Consider the following 20,380-nt stretch of genomic DNA (forward strand, 5'->3'; position numbering starts at 1 on the left):
GCGTCATGGGGGGGGGGGGGGCACCCCGATATGGGGCAGCTCGGGGTGGGGGGGAGCACGGTTTTGGGTTGAAATCGCCAGGTTTTGGGGTTCCCCCCCCCCCCCCCCGTCATTGGCGGGGGGGGCCGGGGGGAGGGGGGGGCGGGGGGCGTGGCCTCGTTGGAGGGGTGGGGCTTGGAGAGCCAATGAGGCGCGAGGGTGGGGTGAGCGGGCGGGGAGCCAATGAGAGGCGAGCGTGGAGCGGGCGGGCGGGCGGGTGGGTGGGCGTGGCCTCGCGTTACCACAGCAACCGCCGCCATCTTGACGAGGCCTTCATGTTCCTCCCCCGTCATCCGCCGCCATCCGCCGCCATCCGCCCGCCCCGTTCCGCTCCCGAGCCCCGGGGGGGCCCCTCCAGCCCCGGGGGGGGCCCCGGTACCCGCCGTGACCCCCATTTCCCGTCCGCGGGGCTCCGATGGCGGCGGATCCGGTACCGATGTCTCGCTTGAGGCCTCCCCGGCCTGTTCCGCCCCGCAGGGACCCGGATGTGCCGCTCCCTCCCCGGCCCCCCCCCCCGCCTGCGGCCTTGACCCGCAGGAGCCATGGAGGGAGCCGGAGGGGACGGAGAGAGCGGGACGGAGGAGCAGGTCCGGGGGGGGACCCGCGGCTATGGGGGGTGTGGGGCTATGGGGGGCCTATGGGGGGCCTATGGGGCTATGAGGGGCCTATGGGGAACTATGAGGATATGGGAGCCTGTGGGGGCTATTGGAGCCTATGGGGCTATGGGAGCCTAAAGGGGCTATGAGGCTATGGGGGGCTATGGGGATATGAGGGGCCTATGGGGGCTATTGGAGCCTATGGGGCTATGAGGGGCCTATGGGGAACTATGAGGATATGGGGGGCTATGGGAGCCTGTGGGGGCTATTGGAGCCTATGGGGCTATGGGAGCCTATGGGGGGCTATGAGGATATGGGGGGCTATGGGAGCCTATGGGGGGCTATGAGGATATGGGGGGCTATGGGAGCCTATGGGGGGCTATGAGGCTATGGGGGGCTATGGGGCTATGAGGGGCCTATGGGGGCTATGAGGATATGGGGGGCTATGGAGGCTATGGGAGCCTATGGGGGCTATTGGAGCCTGTGGGGCTATGGGAGTTATGGGAGCCTATAGGGGCTATGAGGATATGGGGGGCTATGGGAGCTATGAGGCTATGGGGAGCTATGGGGCTATGAGGGGCCTATGGGGGCTATGAGAGCTATGAGGATATGGGGGCTATGAGGGGCTATGGGAGCCTATGGGAGCTATTGGAGCCTGTGGGGCTATGGGAGTTATGGGAGCTTATGGAGCTATGGGGCTATGAGAGGCTATGGGACTATGGGAGCCTATGGGAGCTATGAGGTTATGGGGGGCTGTGGGGCTGTGAGGGGGCTATGGGAGCCTATGGGGGGTTACGAGGATATGGGGGGCTATGTGGGACTATGGGAGCCTATGGGGGCTATTGGAGCCTGTGGGGCTATGGGAGCCTATGGGGGCTATGGGGCCATGAGGGGCTATGGGGTGCTATGGGGGCTGTGGGAGCCTATGGGAGCCTATGAGGGCTATGAGGCTATGGGGGGCTATGAGGGGCCTATGGGGGCTATGAGGGCTATGGGAGCTTATGGGAGCTATGAGGGGCTATGGGAGTTATGGGGCTATAGGAGTCTATGAGGGCTATGGGGGCTATGGGAGCTATGGGGGCTATGGGGCTGTAGGAGTCTATGAGGGCTATGGCAGCTATGGAGCTATGGGGCTGTGGGGGCTATGGGAGCTATGGGGCTAAGGGGTCTTTGGGGCTATGGGAGCTATGGGGTCATACTATGGGGGATGCTATGGGGTGACACTATGGGGTGATGCTATGGGCTCATACTATGGGGAAACACTATGGAGGAATGCTATAGAGCGACGCTATGAGGTTATGCTGTGGGGTGCACTATAGGGTACACTGTGGGGTGCTCCGGGGGGTCACCTATGATGTGCTCTATGGGTGCACTATGAGATGCTCTGTCAGGTTATTCTATGGGGTGCTCTGTGGGGTCTCTTATGGGGTGCTCTATGGGGTGCTCTATAGGGTGTTCTATGGGGTAACGCTATGGGTGCCATATGGGGTGCCCTATGGGGTAACGCTGTGGGTGCCCTATGGGGTAACGCTGTGGGTGCCCTATGGGATGACGCTATGGGTGCCCTATGGGGTGACACTATGGGTGCCTTATGGGTTGATCTATGGGGTGATGCTATGGGTGTCTTATGGAGTGACGCTATGGGTGCCCTATAGGGTAATGCTGTGGGTGCCCTATGGGGTGATGGTATGGTTGCTTTATGGGGTGACGTTAGCCCTATAAGGAGATGCTATGGGTGCTCTATGGGGTGACACTATGGGTGCCCTATGGGGTGACCCTGTGGGTGCCCTATGGGGTGATGCGGTGGGTGCCCTGTGGGTGCCCTATGGGTTGACGCTATGGGTGCCCTATGGGTGCCCTACGGGGTGACGCTATGGGTGCCTTGTGGGTGCCCTATGGGGTGACGCTATGGGTGCCATATGGGGTGACGCTATGGGGACGCTATGGGTGCCCTATGGGGTGAAGCTATGGGGTGCCCTATGGGGTGACACTACGGGTGCCCTATGGGTGCCCTATGGGGTGAAGCTATGGGGTGAAGCTATGGGGTGCCCTATGGGGTGACGCTATGGGTGCCCTATGGGGTGACACTATGGGTGCCCTATGGGGTGACGCTGTGGGTGCGCTGTGGGGCGCAGGGCCTGGTGTACGTGGTGACGGGCGGCTGCGGGTTCCTGGGTTCGCACCTGGTGCAGCTGCTGCTGGAGCGGGAGCCGGAGCTGCGGGAGCTGCGCGTGTTCGACCTCAACCCTGACCCCCAAGTGATCCCCCCTGGGCACGGTAACGGCGGCGCCGGGGGGCCAGGGGAGCCAATGGGGGCTCAGAGCCCAATGGGGGCTCAGAGCCCAGTGGGAGCCAATGGGGATGCTCAGAGCCCAATGGGAGCCAATGCAGATCTCAGAGCCCAGTGGGAGCCAATGGGAGCTTAGAACCCAATGTGGGGCTCAGCACCCAATGGGAGCCAATGAGGATGCTCAGAGCCCAGTGGGAGCCAATGGGGAGCTCAGAGCCCAATGGGAGCCAATGGGGATGCTCTGAGCCCAATGGGAGCCAGTGGGGAGATCAGAGCCCAGTGGGAGCCAATGGGGAGCTCAGAGCCCAATAGGAGCCAATGGGGAGCTCAGAGCCCAGTGGGGGCCAGAGCCCAATGGGAGCCAATGGGGGCGTCAGCGTCCAATGGGAGCCAATGGGGAGATCAGAAGGCTCAGAGCCCAGTGGGAGCCAATGGGGATGCTCAGAGCCCAGTGGGAGCCAATGGGGATGCTCAGAGCCCAATGGGAGCCAATGGGGAGCTCAGAGCCCAATGGGAGCCAATGGGGAGCTCAGAGCCCAGTGGTAGCCAATGGGGAGCTCAGAGCCCAGTGGTAGCCAATGGGGAGCTTAGAACCCAATGTGGGGCTCAGCACCCAATGGGAGCCAATGAGGAGCTCAGAGCCCAATGAGAACCAATGGGGATGCTCAGAGCCCAGTGGGAGCCAGTGGGGAGCTCAGAGCCCAGTGGGAGCCAATGGGGAGCTCAGAGCCCAATGGGAGCCAATGGGGAGCTCAGAGCCCAATGGGAGCCAATGGGGATGCTCAGAGCCCAATGGGGGCGTCAGAGCCCAGTGGGAGCCAATGGGGAGCTCCGAGCCAATGGGGAGCTCAGAGCCCAATAGGAGCCAATGGGGAGCTCAGAGCCCAGTGGGAGCCAATGGGGATGCTCAGAGCCCAATGGGAGCCAGTGGGGAGATCAGAACCCAATGTGGGGCTCAGCACCCAATGAGAGACAATGGGGATGCTCAGAGCCCAGTGGGAGCCAATGGGGATGCTCAGAGCCCAGTGGGAGCCAATGGGGATGCTCAGAGCCCAGTGGGAGCCAATGGGGATGCTCAGAGCCCAATGGGAGCCAATGGGGAGCTCAGAGCCCAATGGGAGCCAATGCAGATCTCAGAGCCCAGTGGGAGCCAATGGGCAGCTCAGAGCCCAGTGGGAGCCAATGGGGAGCTCAGAGCCCAGTGGGAGCCAATGGGGAGCTTAGAACCCAATGTGGGGCTCAGCACCCAATGAGAGCCAATGAGGATGCTCAGAGCCCAGTGGGAGCCAATGGGGAGCTCAGAGCCCAGTGGGAGCCAATGGGGAGCTCAGAGCCCAATGGGAGCCAATGGGGATGCTCAGAGCCCAGTGGGAGCCAGTGGGGAGATCAGAACCCAATGTGGGGCTCAGCACCCAATGAGAGACAATGGGGATGCTCAGAGCCCAGTGGGAGCCAATGGGGAGCTCAGAGGCCAATGGGAGCCAATGGGGAGCTCAGAGCCCAATGGGAGCCAATGGGGATGCTCAGAGCCCAATGGGGAGCTCAGAGCCCAGTGGGAGCCAATGGGGAACTCAGAGCCCAGTGGGAGCCAATGGGGAGCTTAGAACCCAATGTGGGGCTCAGCACCCAATGGGAGCCAGTGAGGATGCTCAGAGCCCAGTGGGAGCCAATGGGGAGCTCAGAGCCCAATAGGAGCCAATGGGGAGCTCAGAGCGCAGTGGGAGCCAATGGGGAGATTAGAACCCAATGTGGGGCTCAGCACCCAATGGGAGCCAGTGAGGATGCTCAGAGCCCAGTGGGAGCCAATGGGGAGCTCAGAGCCCAATAGGAGCCAATGGGGAGCTCAGAGCCCAGTGGGAGCCAATGGGGATGCTCAGAGCCCAGTGGGAGCCAATGGGGATGCTCAGAGCCCAATAGGAGCCAATGGGGAGCTCAGAGCCCAATAGGAGCCAATGGGGAGCTCAGAGCCCAATAGGAGCCAATGGGGAGCTCAGAGCCCAGTGGGAGCCAATGGGGATGCTCAGAGCCCAATGGGAGCCAGTGGGGAGATCAGAACCCAATGTGGGGCTCAGCACCCAATGAGAGACAATGGGGATGCTCAGAGCCCAATGGGAGCCAATGGGGAGCTCAGAGCCCAATAGGAGCCAATGGGGAGCTCAGAGCCCAGTGGGAGCCAATGGGGGTGCTCAGAGCCCAATGGGAGCCAATGGGGAGCTCAGAGCCCAATAGGAGCCAATGGGGAGCTCAGAGCCCAGTGGGGGCCTCAGAGCCCAATGGGAGCCAATGGGGGCGTCAGCGTCCAATGGGAGCCAATGGGGAGATCAGAATGCTCAGCATCCAATGGGAGCCAGTGGGGATGCTCAGAGCCCAATGGGAGCCAATGGGGATGCTCAGAGCCCAATGGGAGCCAATGGGGAGCTCAGAGCCCAATGGGAGCCAATGGGGAACTCAGAGCCCAGTGGGAGCCAATGGGGATGCTCAGAGCCCAATGGGAGCCAATGGGGAGCTCAGAGGCCAATGGGAGCCAATGCAGATCTCAGAGCCCAGTGGGAGCCAATGGGCAGCTCAGAGCCCAGTGGGAGCCAATGGGGAGCTCAGAGCCCAGTGGGAGCCAATGGGGAGCTTAGAACCCAATGTGGGGCTCAGCACCCAATGAGAGACAATGGGGATGCTCAGAGCCCAGTGGGAGCCAATGGGGAGCTCAGAGGCCAATGGGAGCCAATGGGGAGCTCAGAGCCCAATGGGAGCCAATGGGGATGCTCAGAGCCCAATGGGAGCCAATGGGGAGCTCAGAGCCCAGTGGGAGCCAATAGGAGCTCAGCACCCAATGGGACCCCGCTGTTGTGTTTGGGGGTGGGGGGTGCCCCACATGTGACTCCCCCCCCCCCCCCCGCCGTGCCCCCCAGGTGCCCGCGTGCGGCTGCTGCGTGGGGACGTGGGGGACGCGGGCGCCGTGGGGCGGGCGCTGGAGGGGGCCCACGTGGTGCTGCACAGCGCCGCCCTCGTGGACGTGTGGGGCAGAGCCAGCCCCGAGGCCATCGCCAGGGTCAACGTGCAGGGTGAGAGCCGGGGCTGGGGGGGATCTGTGGGGCACTATGGGGTGTCTGTGGGGTACCTATGGGGCTCTATGGGGTATCTGTGGGGCTCTGTGGGGTATCTGTGGGGTGCCTTTGGGGCTCTATGGGGTATCTGTGGGGTGCCTTTGGGGCTCTATGGGGTATCTATGGGGTACCTTTGGGTCTCTATGGGGCTCTATGGGGTATCTGTGGGGCACTATGGGGTGTCTATGGGGCACTATGGGGTATCTGTGGGGTACCTATGGGGCTCTATGGGGTATCTATGGGGTGCCTTTGGGGCTCTATGGGACACTATGGGGTGCCTTTGGGGCTCTATGGGGCACTATGTGGTACCTTTGGGGCTCTATGGGGCACTATGGGGTGCCTTTGGGTCTCTATGGGGTGCCTTTGGGGCTCTATGGGGTATCTTTGGGGCTTTATGGGGTATCTATGGGGTGCCTTTGGGGCTCTATGGGGTGCCTTTGGGGCTTTATGGGGTATCTATGGGGCACTATGGGGTATCTATGGCGTGCCTTTGGGGCTCTATGGGGTGCCTTTGGGGCTCTATGGGGTATCTATGGGGTGCCTTTGGGGCTCTATGGGGTATTGGGCACTATGGGGTGCCTTTGGGGCTCTATGGGGCACTATGGGGTACCTTTGGGGCTCTATGGCATATCTATGGGGTGCCTTTGGGGCTCTATGGGGTATCTATGGGGTGCCTTTGGGGCTCTATGGGGTATCTATGGGGCACTATGGGGTATCTATGGGGTGCCTTTGGGGCTCTATGGTGTGCCTTTGGGGCTCTATGGGGTATCTATGGGGTGCCTTTGGGGCTCTATGGGGTATTGGGCACTATGGGGTGCCTTTGGGGCTCTATGGGGCACTATGGGGTACCTTTGGGGCTCTATGGCATATCTATGGGGTGCCTTTGGGGCTCTATGGGGTATCTATGGGGCACTATGGGGTGCCTTTGGGACTCTATGGGGTATCTATGGGGCACTATAGTTTCTGTATGGGGCGTTATGGTTTCTCTATGGGGCGCTATAGTGTATCTGTTGGGCTCTATGATTTTTCTATAGGGTTTCTATGGGGCTGTATGGTTTCTCTATGGGGCTCTGTGGGGCTCTATGGTTTTTATGGGGCTCTATGGTTTCTCTATGGGGCTCAATGGGGCTCTATGGTTTCTATGGGGCTCTATGGGGTCTCTATGGTTTCTATGGGGCTCTATGGTTTCTATGGGGCTCTGTGGTTTCTCTGTGGGGCTCTATGGTTTCTCTGTGGGGCTCTATGGTCTCTATGGGGCTCTATGGTTTCTCTATGGGGCTCAGTGGGGCTCTATGGGGTCTCTATGGGGCTCTATGGTTTCTATGGGGCTCTATGGGGCGCTGTGTCCCTGACCCGTGTCCCCCCCAGGCACCCGCAATGTCATTGCCGGGTGCCGGGCGCGGGGCGTTCGCTGCCTCATCTACACCAGCAGCATGGAGGTGGTGGGGCCCAACACGCGCGGGGACCCCTTCCTCAGGTGCTGCCCCACAGCGGGGCCCCCCTGCCCTATAGTGGGACCCCCCAGCCCCATAGCAGGACCCCCCTGCCCCATAGCAGGACCCCCCTGCCCCATAGCGGGACCCCTGCCCCATAGTGGGACCCCACTGCCCCATAGTGGGACCCCCCTGCCCCATAGCAGGAACCCCTGCCCCATAGCGGGACCCCTGCCCCATAGTGGGACCCCCCTGCCCCATAGTGGGACCCCCCTGCCCCATAGCGGGACCCCTGCCCCATAGTGGGGGACCCCTGCCCCACAGCGGGACCCCTGCCCCACAGCGCAACCCCTGCCCCATAGCGGGACCCCTGCCCCATAGCGGGACCCCTGCCCCATAGTGGGACCCCCCTGCCCCATAGCGGGACCCCTGCCCCAAAGTGGGACCCCCAGCCCCATAGTGGGACCCCCCTGCCCCATAGCGGGACCCCACTGCCCCATAGTGGGACCCCACTGCCCCATAGCGGGACCCCTGCCTCATAGAGGGACCCCTGCCCCATAGTGGAGGACCCCTGCCCCATAGCGGGGCCCCATAGTGGGACCCCCCTCCTCCATAGTGGCACCCCCCTGCCCCATAGCAGGATCCCTGCCACACAGCGGGATCCCGTGCCCCATAGCGGGGCCCCATAGTGGGACCCCCCTGCCCCATAGTGGGACCCCCGTGCCCCATAGTGGGACCCCCTGCCCCATAGTGGGACACCTGCCACCTCACAGCAGGACCCCTGCCCCCACAGCGAGACCTCTCTGCCCCATAGCAGGACCCGTGGGACCCCCCCCCCACCCCATAGTGGGACCTCTGTGACCCATAGCGGCACCCGCCCACCCCACAGCGGGACCCCTCCCCCATAGCGGCCCCCCTGCCCCATAGCGGGCCCCCTGCCCCACGCTGACCCCCTGCCCCACACATAGGGGGCATGAGGACTCGCCCTACCCCACACGCCACACGGAGCCCTATCCCCGCAGCAAGGCCCAGGCCGAGCGCCTGGTGCTGGAGGCCAATGGCAGCCTCGTGAGTGGGGGGAGACCCACATGTGGGGGGGTCTCTATGGGGTTCTATGGGGCGAATCTTGTCTATGGGGGAGGTCTCTGTCTATGGGGTGGTCTCTATGGGGTTCTATTGGGGGGGGTCTCTATGGGGGGGGTGTCTCTGTGGGGTTTTATGGGGCAGTCCCTGTCTATGGGGGGGTCTCTATGGGGTTCTATGGGGTGGTTCTTGTCTATGGGGGGGGTCTCTATGGGGTTCTATGGGGTGGTTCCTGTCTATGGGGGGGGTCTCTATGGGGTTCTATGGGGTGGTTCTTGTCTATGGGGGGTGTCTCTATGGGGTTCTATGGGGTGGTCCCTGTCTATGGGGGGGGTCTCTATGGGGTTCTATGGGGTGGTTCCTGTCTATGGGGGAGTCTCTATGGGGTTCTATGGGGCGGTTCCTGTGTATGGGGGGCGGGGGGTCCCTGTTGGGTTCTATGGGGCGGTTCCTGTATGGGGGGGTCTCTATGGGGTTCTGTGGGGCGGTTCTTGTCTATTGGGGGGGGTCTCTATGGGGTTCTATGGGGTGGTCCCTGTCTACAGGGGGGTCCCTATGGGGTTCTATGGGGCAGTCCCTGTCTATGGGGGGGGTCTCTGTGGGGTTCTATGGGGCAGTTGCTGTCTATGGGGGGGGTCTTTGGGGTTCTATGGGGCAGTCCCTGTCTATGCAGGGATCTTTATGGGTTTTTATGGGGTGGTTTCTGTCTATGGGGGGTTTCCATGGGGTTCTGTGGGGCAGTCCCTGTCTATGGGGGGGGGGTCTCTGTCTATGGGGGGATCCCAGTCTGTGGGGGGCTCTTGGTCTATGGGGGGGTCTATGGGGTTCTATGGGGGGGGGAACCTCTCTATGGGCTTATATGGGGGGGGCTGTGGGGATCTATGTGGGAGACCCTGTCTATGGGGTTCTGTGGGGGGGTCTGTGGGTCTCTATGGTGGGGACCCTGTCTATGGGAGTCTATGGGGCTCTATGGGTTTCAGTGGGGGGGTCTATGGGTCTCTATGGGGTCTCTATGGCGCTCTGTGGGGTCTCTATGGGGTCTCTGGGGGTCTCTATGGGGCTTTATGGGTCTCTGTGGGGTTCTGTGGGTCTTCAAGGGGCTCTATGGGTCTCTATGGGTCTCTGCGGGTCTCTATGGGGTCTTCTCTATGGGGTCTCTATGGGTCTCTATGGGTCTCTCTAGTCTCTGTGGGTGTCTATGGGTCGCTATGGGGTCTCTATGGGTCGCTATGGGGTCTCTATGGGTCCCTAGGGGTCTCTATGGGGGCTCTATGGGTCCCTAGGGGTCTCTATGGGGTCTCTGTGGGGTCTCTGTGGGTCTCTATGGGTCTCTATGGGTTCTCTATGGGTCTCTATGGGTCTCTATGGGTCCCTGTGGGTCTCTGGGGGTCTCTGAGCGGTGCCGGCCACAGGTGCGTGGGGGCGCTCGCCTGGTGACGGTCGCGCTGCGCCCCACCGGGATCTATGGGGAGCGGCACCCCCTGCTGGAGCGGCTGTACCGGAGGGGCCGCGCCGCTGGGGGGCGCCTGCGCTGCGCGCTGCCGCCGCACGCTGAGCACGGACGGGTCTATGCAGGTGAGTGCAGGCCCCACCATAGAGACACCATAGGGACACCATAGAGACACCATAGAGACGTCATAGAGACACCATAGAGACACCATAGAGACCCCATAGAGGTACCATAGAGATACCATAGAGACACCATAGAGACGTCATAGAGACACCATAGAGATACCATAGAGATACCATAGAGACACCATAGAGACACCATAGAGACACCATAGAGATCTCATAGAGATACCATAGGGACACCATAGAGATACCATAGAGACACCATAGAGACACCATAGAGATACCATAGAGACACCATAGAGACACCATAGAGACGCCATAGAGATACCATAGAGACGCCATAGAAACACCATAGAGACACCATAGAGACACCATAGAGACACCATAGAGATACCATAGAGATACCATAGAGACACCATAGAGACACCATAGAGACACCATAGAGATCTCATAGAGATACCATAGGGACACCATAGAGATACCATAGAGACGCCATAGAAACACCATAGAGATACCATAGAGACACCATAGAGATACCATAGAGACACCATAGAGACGCCATAGAGACACCATAGAGACGCCATAGAGACACCATAGAGACACCATAGAGACACCATAGGGATACCATAGAGACACCATAGAGATACCATAGAGACACCATAGAGACGCCATAGAGACACCATAGAGACACCATAGAGATACCATAGAGACGCCATAGAGACGCCATAGAGATACCATAGAGACACCATAGAGATCTCATAGAGACACCATAGAGACACCATAGAGACACCATAGAGAGACCAGAGATACCATAGAGACACCATAGAGATCTCATAGAGACCCCATAGAGACACCATAGGGACACCATAGGGACACCATAGAGACACCATAGAGACACCGTAGAGACACCATAGAGACACCATAGAGATCTCATAGAGACCCCATAGAGACACCATAGGGACACCATACAGATACCATAGAGACCCCATAGAGACACCATAGGGACACCATAGAGACACCATAGAGATACCATAGAGACGCCATAGAGACACCATAGAGACACCATAGAGATACCATAGAGACACCATAGAGACACCATAGAGACCCCATAGAGACACCATAGGGACACCATAGGGACACCATAGAGACACCATAGAGACACCATAGAGATCTCATAGAGACCCCATAGAGACACCATAGGGACACCATACAGATACCATAGAGACCCCATAGAGACACCATAGGGACACCATAGAGACACCATAGAGACACCATAGAGACACCATAGAGACACCATAGAGATCTCATAGAGATACCATAGGGACACCATAGAGACACCATAGAGACACCATAGAGACACCATAGAGATCTCATAGAGACCCCATAGAGACACCATAGGGACACCATAGAGATACCATAGAGACACCATAGAGACACCGTAGAGACACCATAGAGATACCATAGAGATACCATAGAGACACCATAGAGATCTCATAGAGACCCCATAGAGACACCATAGAGATCTCATAGAGATACCATAGGGACACCATAAAGACACCATAGAGAGACTAGAGATACCATAGAGATACCATAGAGACACCATAGAGACACCATAGAGATACCATAGAGGTACCATAGAGATACCGTAGAGACACCATAGAGATACCATAGAGACACCAGAGACACCATAGAGATACCATAGAGACACCATAGAGATACCATAGAGACACCATAGAGACACCATAGAGATCTCATAGAGATACCATAGGGACACCATAGAGATACCATAGAGACACCATAGAGACACCATAGAGATACCATAGAGACACCATAGAGACACCATAGAGACGCCATAGAGACGCCATAGAGACACCATAGAGACACCATAGAGACACCATAGAGACACCATAGAGACGCCATAGAGATACCATAGAGACACCATAGAGATACCATAGAGACACCATAGAGACCCCATAGAGACTTCATAGAGACTCATGGTACACCATATAGATCTATAGCAACCCATATTGACCCATAGAGACTCATAGAGCCCCCAGCACCTCCCCTCTCCATAAAGCCCCCATATTGCCCCATATTGCCCCACATTGCCATATAGCACCCCATAGTGCCCCATACTGCCTCCATTGCACCCCATATTGCCCCATAGTGCCCCATAGTGCCCCTATAGCAGCCCATATTGCCCCATAGTGCCCCATAGCACCTCCATAGCACCCCATATCAGCCCACAGCACCCTGTATCACCCCGTAGCACCCCATAGCACCCCATATTGCCCCATATTGCCCCATAGCACCCCATATTGCCCCATAGCACCCCATATTGCCCCGTATTGCCCCATAGTGCCCCATATTGGCCTATAGCACCCTATATTGCCCCATAGCACCCCCTAGCACCCCATAGCACCCCCTAGCACCCCATGTTGCCCCATATCACCCCATATCACCCCATAGCACCCCGTAGCACCCCATATCTCCCCATAGCGCCCCATAGCGCCCCATATTGCCCCATAGCACCCCATAGCACCCGCATATTGCCCCATAGCACCCCATAGCACCCCATATCTCCCCATAGCACCCCCATAGCACCCCATATTGCCCCATAGCACCCCCATAGCACCCCAAAGCACCCCATATCGCCAATAGCACCCCATAGCGCCCCATATTGCCCCATAGCACTCCCATAGGACCCCCATATCGCCCCATAGCACCCCATATTGCCCCATAGCACCCCCATAGCACCCCATATCGCCCCATAGCACCCCATAGCGCCCCATATTGCCCCATAGCACCCCATAGCACCCGCATATTGCCCCATAGCACCCCATAGCACCCCATATCACCCCATAGCACCCCCATAGCACCCCATATTGCCCCATAGCACCCCCATAGCACCCCATATCGCCCCATAGCACCCCATAGCGCCCCATATTGCCCCATAGCACCCCATAGCACCCGCATATTGCCCCATAGCACCCCATAGCACCCCATATCACCCCATAGCACCCCCATAGCACCCCATATTGCCCCATAGCACCCCCATAGCACCCCATAGCGCCCCATATCGCCCCATAGCACCCCGTAGCACCCCATATCTCCCCGTAGCACCCCATATCTCCCCATATCTCCCCATAGCACCCCCATATCTCCCCATAGCACCCCATATCGCCTCCCCTGTCCCCCCCCCCCCCCGCAGGCAACGTGGCCTGGATGCACGTGCTGGCGGCCCGTGCCGCGCTGCGCTCGCCCGCCTCGCTCTCGGGCCAGGCCTTCTTCTGCTACGACGCCTCCCCCTACGCGGCCTACGAGGAGTTCAGCGCCCTGGTGCTGGGGCTGCGGCCCCAGCGCCGGCCCTGGCCCCCGCTGGGGCTCCTGCGGCTCCTGGCCCTGCTCAACGCGGCCCTGGGCCGGCTCCTGCCCCTCTTCGCCCCCCTGCTCACCCCCTACACCCTGGCCGTGGGCTCCACCCCCTTCTCGGTGCGCACCGACAAGGCCCTGCGCAGCTTCGGCTACCGGCCCCTCTACTCCTGGCCCGAGGCGAGGGCGCGCACCGAGGCCTGGGCGAGGGGGCTCGAGGGGTAAGGAGGGGGATGGGGGGCAGTGGGGGGTCAATGGGGGCGAATGGGGGGCAATGGGAGTCAATGAGGGGCAATGGGGGCGAATGGGGGGCAATGGGGGTGGATGGCGGCAGTGGGGGGCAATGGGGGTCAATGGCAGGCAATGGTGGTCAGTGGGAGTCAATGGGGGGCAATGGGGGTGGATGGCGGCAGTGGGGGGCAATGGGGGTCAATGGCAGGCAATGGGGGTCAATGGGGGTCAGTGGGAGTCAATGGGGGGCAATGGGAGTCAATGGGGGGCAATGGGGGTCAATGGCAATGGGGGTCAGTGGGGGTCAATGGGGGTCAATGGGAGTCAATGGGGGTCAGTGGGGGTCCATGGGAGTCAATGGGGATCAGTGGGGGTCAATGGGGGTCAATGGGGTCGGGTGTGTCCCTACCATGGGGGGATCGGGTCCGGTTGGGGCTTGAATCCTGATCCCGGCCGCGTTTTGGCTCCGCCCCTGATCTGTGCCCCCCACTCCAGCACCCAGCAGTGATCAAGCTCCGCCCCTCACCTCTGATTGGCCGCAGCCGGGACCGAGCCCCGCCCCTCGCCTCTGATTGGCTGCAGCCGGGACCAAGCCCTGCCCCTCGCCTCTGATTGGCCGCAGCTGGGACCAAGCCCTGCCCCTCGCCTCTGATTGGCCGCAGCTGGGACCAAGCCCTGCCCCTCGCCTCTGATTGGCCGCTGCCGGGACTGAGCCCCGCCCCTCGCCTCTGATTGGGCCACAGCTGGATCCAGCGCCAGGTTTTGGGCCCCGCCCTCTCATTTGCATCTCATTATCCCCTTGAAGGGACCGCCTCCATGAGGGCAGCATGGGCGCCAAGATGGCCGCCAGGTACCGCCCAGCCAATCAGAGCAGCGCAGCCTCAAGGCCTGCCCAATCCAAGATGGCTGCCAGGAAGGGGAGGAGCCTGCTGAGGGCGGCCATCTTGGAAAGGGAGGGGCTCCAGGAGGAGCGACCAATGGCTGCGGTGCGTGAGGCTGTGACGTCACTGGGGTCACCGCTTGGCCCCTCCCATCTCGGGCTGTGGATGCTCTGGATTGGACCGGCCTCAAGGCTGCATCGCTCTCATTGGCTGGGCAGCTCCCGGTGGCCATCTTGGATTCACCAACCACGGCAGCCATATTGGTGTCACCGGTGGCCATCTTGCCTTCCCTCCTCTTTGCTTGGTGGGGGGCTCCAACCAATGGGAGGCCTGATTCTTTACGGGCCACTTTAGGCCCGCCCCTCCCACCCCGCACCAACCAACCAATGAGCTCGGGGCTGGTTTTATTAAATAGATGTGCCCAAAATGACTCAAACCCCGGAAAATCACCCAAAAACGGGGGGGGGGGTTCCTCTTCCGATGTCAACAGGAAGTGGCCGCCATTGCAGTGTCCCCATTGGCTGAGGGCGTCCCCGGCCTCTCCTCCTCGGGGGCCGGCCCCATGGGACCGGAGGCGGAGCCGCGGCGGTGCCGGAGCCACGCGGCCGCCACCAGGCCCAGCGGAACCAAGATGGCGGCCGCCGAGGGCACCAACCAGTGCCAGGACCTAGGGGGCGCCGCCGTGGCCTCCGGGATTAAGGGCTGGCCAATGGCAGGCTTCGATGTTGGGGGCTGGCCAATGGCAGACTTCGATGTTGGGGGCTGGCCAATGGCAGGCTTCGATGTTGGGGGCTGGCCAATGGCAGGCTTCGATGTTGGGGGCTGGCCAATGGCAGACTTCGATGTTGGGGGCTGGCCAATGGCAGGCTTCGATGTTGGGGGCTGGCCAATGGCAGACTTCGATGTTGGGGGCTGGCCAATGGCAGGCTTCGATGTTGGGGGCTGGCCAATGGCAGGCTTTGATGTTGGGGGCTGGCCAATGGTTGGCTTCGATGTTGGGGGTTGGCCAATGGTTGGCTTCGATGTTGGGGGTTGGCCAATGGCGGGCTCTGTGGCCATTGGGTGGCCACTGGAGGTCCTTGTGGTGGCCCAATGGGGTCCGGTGGCCACGGAGCTCCAGAGTTGCCCATTGGTGGGGGCACTGGTAGCCAATGGGGATGCTTGGTGCTCGCTGGCAGCCAATGGCGATGCTCGGTGGTCAGGGGTAGCCAATGGGGTTGGTTGGGGCTCAGTGGTCGCCAATGAGGAGCTGGTGGCCAGGAGGGCGCAGAGGGCGACGGTCACAGGAGCTGTGGGGCAGCCCCACATGGCCCCGGGACCTGTGGGGCCACAGGAGGGGGTCACAGCACTCATGGGTGCCACACAGCCCCACAGCACCCATGTGTGCCCCATAGCCCCCCATTGCCCCACAGCACCCATGTGTGCCCCATAGCCCCCATTGCCCCACAGCACCCATGGGTATCCCCATTGCCCCCCATAGCCCCACAGCACCTATGGGTGTCCCAATGATCCCCATGTCCCCACAGGACCCATGGGTGCCCCATTGCCCCCCATAAACCCACAGCACCTATGGGTACCCCATAGCTCCCCATTGCCCCACAGCACCCATGGGTGCCCCATAGCCCCTCTAACCCCACAGCACCCATAGGTGCCCCATTGCCCCCCTAACCCCACAGCACCCATGGGTGCCCCATAGCCCCCCTAACCCCACAGCACCCATGGGTGCCCCATAGTCTCCCATAGCCCCACAGCAATCATGGGTGCCCCATAGCCCCCATAACCCCTCAGCACCCATGGGTTTCCCATAGGCCCCCATAGAACCACAGCACCCATACTTGCCCCATAGAACCACAGCACCCATGGGTGCCCCATAGATCCCCATGTCCCCACAACACCCATGGGTGCCCCATAGATCCCCACGTCCCCACAACACCCATAGGTGTCCCATAGTCTCCCATAGCCCACAGCACCCATGGGTGTCCCATAGGCCCACAGCACCCATGGTTACCTCATAGATCCCCATGTCCCCACAGCACCCATGGGTGCCCCGTAGGCCCCCATAGCCACACAGCACCCATGGGTGTCCCATAGTCTCCTATAGCCCCCACAGCACCCATGGGTGCCCCATAGCCCCCCAGAGCACCCATGGGTGCCCCACAGGCCCCGTTACCTTTGGGTGCCGCGGGCAGGAAGCGGAAGCAGCCCCGGAAGCTGCAGGCAGGAAGGGGCCCCCCCCATAGAGAGCGCGGGGGTGGAGCCATGGGGAGCCCCATAGAGACAGGGACGGGAACGGGAACGGGGTGTGGGGTATGGGGTATGGGATGTGGGGTATGGGAAATGGGGTATGGGATGTGGGGTATGGGGTGTGGGGTATGGGGTGTGGGGTATGGGGTGTGGGGTATGGGATATGGGGTATGGGATATGGGGTATGGGATGTGGGGTATGGGGTATGGGGTATGGGGTGTGGGGTATGGGATATGGGGTATGGGATGTGGGGTATGGGATATGGGGTATGGGATGTGGGGTATGGGATGTGGGGTATGGGATATGGGGTGTGGGGTATGGGATATGGGGTGTGGGATATGGGGTATGGGATATGGGGTATGGGATGTGGGGTATGGGGTATGGGATATGGGGTATGGGATGTGGGGTATGGGGTATGGGGTATGGGGTGTGGGGTATGGGATATGGGGTGTGGGATATGGGGTATGGGATGTGCGGTATGGGATATGGGGTATGGGATGTGGGGTATGGGATGTGGGGTATGGGATATGGGGTGTGGGGTATGGGATGTGGGGTATGGGATATGGGAACGCCGGTTCCGAGCACAGGATTCGGCACAGAGACCGGCACTTCCTGAGGAACAGGCCTGAGGGACCCGGAACGGGGAGAGCAGGAACGGGAATGGGACAGAGCAGGGACGGGAATGGGACAGAGCAGGAACGGGAATGGGACAGAGCAGGAATGGGAATGGGACAGAGCAGGGACGGGAATGGGACAGAGCAGGAACGGGAATGGGACAGAGCAGGAACGGGAATGGGACAGAGCAGGAACGGAATGGGACAGAGCAGGAACGGGAATGGGACAGAGCAGGAACGGGAATGGGACAGAGCAGGAACGGGAATGGGACAGAGCAGGGACGGGAATGGGACAGAGCAGGAACGGGAATGGGACAGAGCAGGGACGGGAATGGGACAGAGCAGGAACGGGAATGGGACAGAGCAGGGACGGGAATGGGCGAATGAGCTGTGTGGCTGGGTTCAAACCACACCGGGGGGGGGGGTGTGGTTGTGCCGGACCTGCTTTGTTCAGGTGTTATCGGAGGCTCTGCTTCGTTGGCATGTTGTTTGTTAACACAAGAGGTGCTTTGCATCTCATTAGCATGGGCGCAACCTCGTTTGCATGTAATTAACGCAGGAGCTGCTTTATTTACTGCTTGGTTTCTACAGGAGCCGCTCTATGCCCCTGCCAGGACCTCAGCCCCGAGGCCGCACCCCCGCTCCAAGCCCCGCCTCCTGTGAAGCATCCAATAGGATCGTCTGGTGAAAGCGAGGCTCAGGGGTGGGGCTTGCTCTGGTCCTGCTCTTCCTCGTCGCTGGTGGGCGGGGCTAAAGGGAGGGGGCGGGGCAAGCCCAGGACATGGGAGGCCTGGGTCCAGCGCTTCAGCCAATGGGAGAAGGGGATGCTGCCGGGGGGCTCGGCTTCTATCCACTGGGCCGGCTGCTCCCACCTATGGGAGATGAAGGGGGCGGGGGGGAATGTGACGTCACACATTGGGGGGGGCGTGGCCTCTCACAGACCCACCCTCCCCGACTCACCATTGGCTGGCGACATCCTGGAGGTGGGGCCAGTCCTTGATGCGCTGCCGGAGCTGATTGGACAGCGCCTGCAGCTGGGGGAGGAGCGTGGTGCTGGCCACGCCCACCGCGGGCCCTGCAAAGGGGCGGGGTCAGTGCAGGCCACACCCTCCTCCTTCCCCCCCCAACCCCTTCACTCACCGCGGGGTGGGCGGGGCTTCTCCGGCCCCGCCCCTTGCGCTGGCCACGCCCCCCGCAGCTGTTGCAGCTCCCCCCGCAGCGCGGCCACCCGCAACAGCGCCCCCTGTGGGGGCTGGGGCACAAACGCGCCCTGAGCCACGGCCCCATTGCCCCTCCCCCCCATGGCCCCTCCCCCCTTTGTGGCCCCTCCCCCATTGCCTCCTCCTCCTTGTTGGCCCCTCCCCCCCATTGTCCCCCCCTTTAATGCCCCTCCCCCCATTTCCCCTCCCCCCTTTTCTGGCCCCTCCCATTTCCCCTCTCCCTTTATGGCCCCTCCCCCATTGCCCCCCCCACCTCGTTGGCCCCTCCCCCCTTTGTCCCCCACCTTTAATGCCCCGCCCCCCATTGCCCCTCCCCCCTCTATGGCCCCTCCCCCATTGCCTCCTCCTCCTTGTTGGCCCCTCCCCCCCATTGTCCCCCCCTTTAATGCCCCTCCCCCCATTTCCTCTCCCTCCTTTTATGGCCCCTCCCCCATTGCCCCCCCCCTTGTTCGCCCCTCCCCCCATTTCCCTCTCCCTTTATGGCCCCTCCCCCACCGCCCTTCCCCACATTTCCCCCTCCCCCCAATTCCCCTCCCCTCAGGGCCCCTCCCCCACCTCACTCTCTGCCATCCCCAGGGCGCGTCTGATTGGCTGCAGGGGGCTGTGGGCGGGGCTAAAGGGAGAAAAGAGGGGTCAGCACAGCCCCTCCCCCCCCCCCCTTCCCCCCCCCTCCCCCAATTCACTCACCTCGGGGGGAGGGGCACCCTCCGCTTTCCCAGCATGCTCAGCACTTCCAACAGCCGCTGCCCCTCCCCCTGCAGCTCCGGGGGGGGCCGCACCGCCTCCAGGGCCTGAAGGGGTGTGGCCAAAGGGGTGAGGCCACGCCCCCCCCGCCCTTTAAGCCACGCCCCCTCTTTACTCACCTGGGCCTGCAGGGGGCGCAGCTGCGCCTGGAGCTTCCCATTGGAGGCAGCCAAAGCCCGGAGCTGGACCCAGCGATGGGACTGGAAGGGATGGGGGGGGGGGGCACAAGGAAATGAGGGACCCCAAAGCCATGAGGGGGACCCAAACCCCCCCCCCCAGACCCCCAAATCCCCCCCCCACAGCCTCCCCCTTAACTCCAAACCCATCAATAACCCCCAAACCCCCCCAAAGCTCCAACCCCCTCCATGGCCCCCCCCAGAAACCCCAAATCCCCATCCAGGACCCCCAAATATCCCTCATCCCTCCCAAAACCGGCGCTGGGACACTTTGAGGACCCCAACCCCCCCCCCATAACCATCAAATTCCCCCCCCCCCAGACCCCCCCAAACCCATCAGGCCCCCCCCCAAGCCCCATATTCCCCCATTGGCACCCACCAGCCGCTGCTTCCCCTCCTGCAGCCGCCCCCTCAGGGGCCCCAGGGCAGCCTTTGGGCAGTCCATGGGGCTGCCCCATAGCTCCCGTCCCTGCTGGAGTAGGGCCCCCCGAGCCCCCGACAGCCCCGCGGCCTCCACCATCAACCTGGGGGGCAAGGGGGGCCCCAAAGGCAAAGGTTGAGGGGGCTTTGGGGGGGCCCAAAGGGGTCCAGAACCCATTATGGGGGGGGGGGGGTCCCCAAAAGGGCTGCAGGGACCATGGAGGGGTTGGGGGCACCCCAAAAGGTCCCAGCACTGGGTTTAGGGAGAACCTGGGGGGGCTTTAAGGACCCCTATGAGCCCGGCACCCACTTCAGTGGGGTTTAAAGTATGGGGGGGGGCCCTAAAGGGTTCTGGGGTTCAGAA

At 61.4% G+C, this 20,380-nt stretch overlaps 4 protein-coding genes across 5 annotated transcripts; 2 read left to right on the forward strand and 2 right to left on the reverse strand.

The window, feature by feature from the left end:
* Nucleotides 1–277: 277 nt before the first annotated feature.
* Nucleotides 278–14,278, forward strand: HSD3B7 (hydroxy-delta-5-steroid dehydrogenase, 3 beta- and steroid delta-isomerase 7). Its single transcript, XM_065664269.1, has 8 exons — nt 278–626; nt 2,771–2,912; nt 5,832–5,984; nt 7,395–7,503; nt 8,428–8,527; nt 9,955–10,117; nt 13,326–13,707; nt 14,213–14,278. The coding sequence occupies exons 1-8, from the start codon at nt 582–584 to the stop codon at nt 14,223–14,225; spliced, it is 1,107 nt and encodes a 368-aa protein (XP_065520341.1). The 5' UTR covers nt 278–581; the 3' UTR covers nt 14,226–14,278.
* Nucleotides 6,053–7,378, forward strand: LOC136006218 (shematrin-like protein 1). Its single transcript, XM_065664265.1, is given in 7 exon segments — nt 6,053–6,232; nt 6,235–6,340; nt 6,343–6,455; nt 6,457–6,565; nt 6,625–6,822; nt 6,893–7,211; nt 7,213–7,378. Coding segments are annotated over 7 exon segments (1,191 nt in total).
* A 707-nt stretch (nt 14,279–14,985) lies between the features above and the next one.
* On the reverse strand, nt 14,986–16,825 carry LOC136006221 (uncharacterized). Its single transcript, XM_065664270.1, has 2 exons — nt 16,769–16,825; nt 14,986–15,917 (listed from the first exon to the last, which is right to left on the reverse strand). Exon 2 carries the CDS (start codon nt 15,904–15,906, stop codon nt 15,082–15,084), a length of 825 nt encoding a protein of 274 aa, XP_065520342.1. The 5' UTR covers nt 15,907–15,917; nt 16,769–16,825; the 3' UTR covers nt 14,986–15,081.
* A 1,176-nt stretch (nt 16,826–18,001) lies between these two features.
* Nucleotides 18,002–20,373, reverse strand: LOC136006219 (thyroid receptor-interacting protein 6-like). 2 transcript variants are annotated; one of them, XM_065664268.1, is made up of 7 exons: nt 19,976–20,373; nt 19,540–19,620; nt 19,364–19,467; nt 19,232–19,289; nt 18,597–18,708; nt 18,417–18,531; nt 18,002–18,328 (listed from the first exon to the last, which is right to left on the reverse strand). In XM_065664268.1, the coding sequence occupies exons 1-7, from the start codon at nt 20,192–20,194 to the stop codon at nt 18,154–18,156; spliced, it is 864 nt and encodes a 287-aa protein (XP_065520340.1). In that variant the 5' UTR covers nt 20,195–20,373; the 3' UTR covers nt 18,002–18,153. The 2 variants fall into 2 exon arrangements, with proteins under 2 accessions (XP_065520340.1, XP_065520338.1); XM_065664266.1 differs by having other exon boundaries at nt 18,593–18,708.
* Nucleotides 20,374–20,380: the final 7 nt, after the last annotated feature.

The sequence above is a fragment of the Lathamus discolor genome, unplaced genomic scaffold (assembly GCF_037157495.1).
Source record: "Lathamus discolor isolate bLatDis1 unplaced genomic scaffold, bLatDis1.hap1 Scaffold_1033, whole genome shotgun sequence".
NCBI classification, from domain to species: domain Eukaryota; kingdom Metazoa; phylum Chordata; class Aves; order Psittaciformes; family Psittacidae; genus Lathamus; species Lathamus discolor.

Coding starts and splice junctions, on each gene's coding strand:
- HSD3B7 (XM_065664269.1), top strand. CDS start 582: ATGGAGGGAGCCGGAGGGGACGGAGAGAGCGGGACGGAGGAGCAG. Junction 2,913..5,831: donor AGTGATCCCCCCTGGGCACG/GTAACGGCGGCG, acceptor CGTGCCCCCCAG/GTGCCCGCGTGCGGCTGCTG. Junction 10,118..13,325: donor GCACGGACGGGTCTATGCAG/GTGAGTGCAGGC, acceptor CCCCCCCCGCAG/GCAACGTGGCCTGGATGCAC.
- LOC136006221 (XM_065664270.1), bottom strand. CDS start 15,906: ATGTGGGGCTGCCCCACAGCTCCTGTGACCGTCGCCCTCTGCGCCCTC.
- LOC136006219 (XM_065664266.1), bottom strand. CDS start 20,194: ATGGGTTCTGGACCCCTTTGGGCCCCCCCAAAGCCCCCTCAACCTTTG. Junction 18,709..19,231: donor TGGGGATGGCAGAGAGTGAG/GTGGGGGAGGGG, acceptor TTTGTGCCCCAG/CCCCCACAGGGGGCGCTGTT. Junction 18,532..18,592: donor CCCCGCCCACCCCGCGGTGA/GTGAAGGGGTTG, acceptor GCCCCTTTGCAG/GGCCCGCGGTGGGCGTGGCC.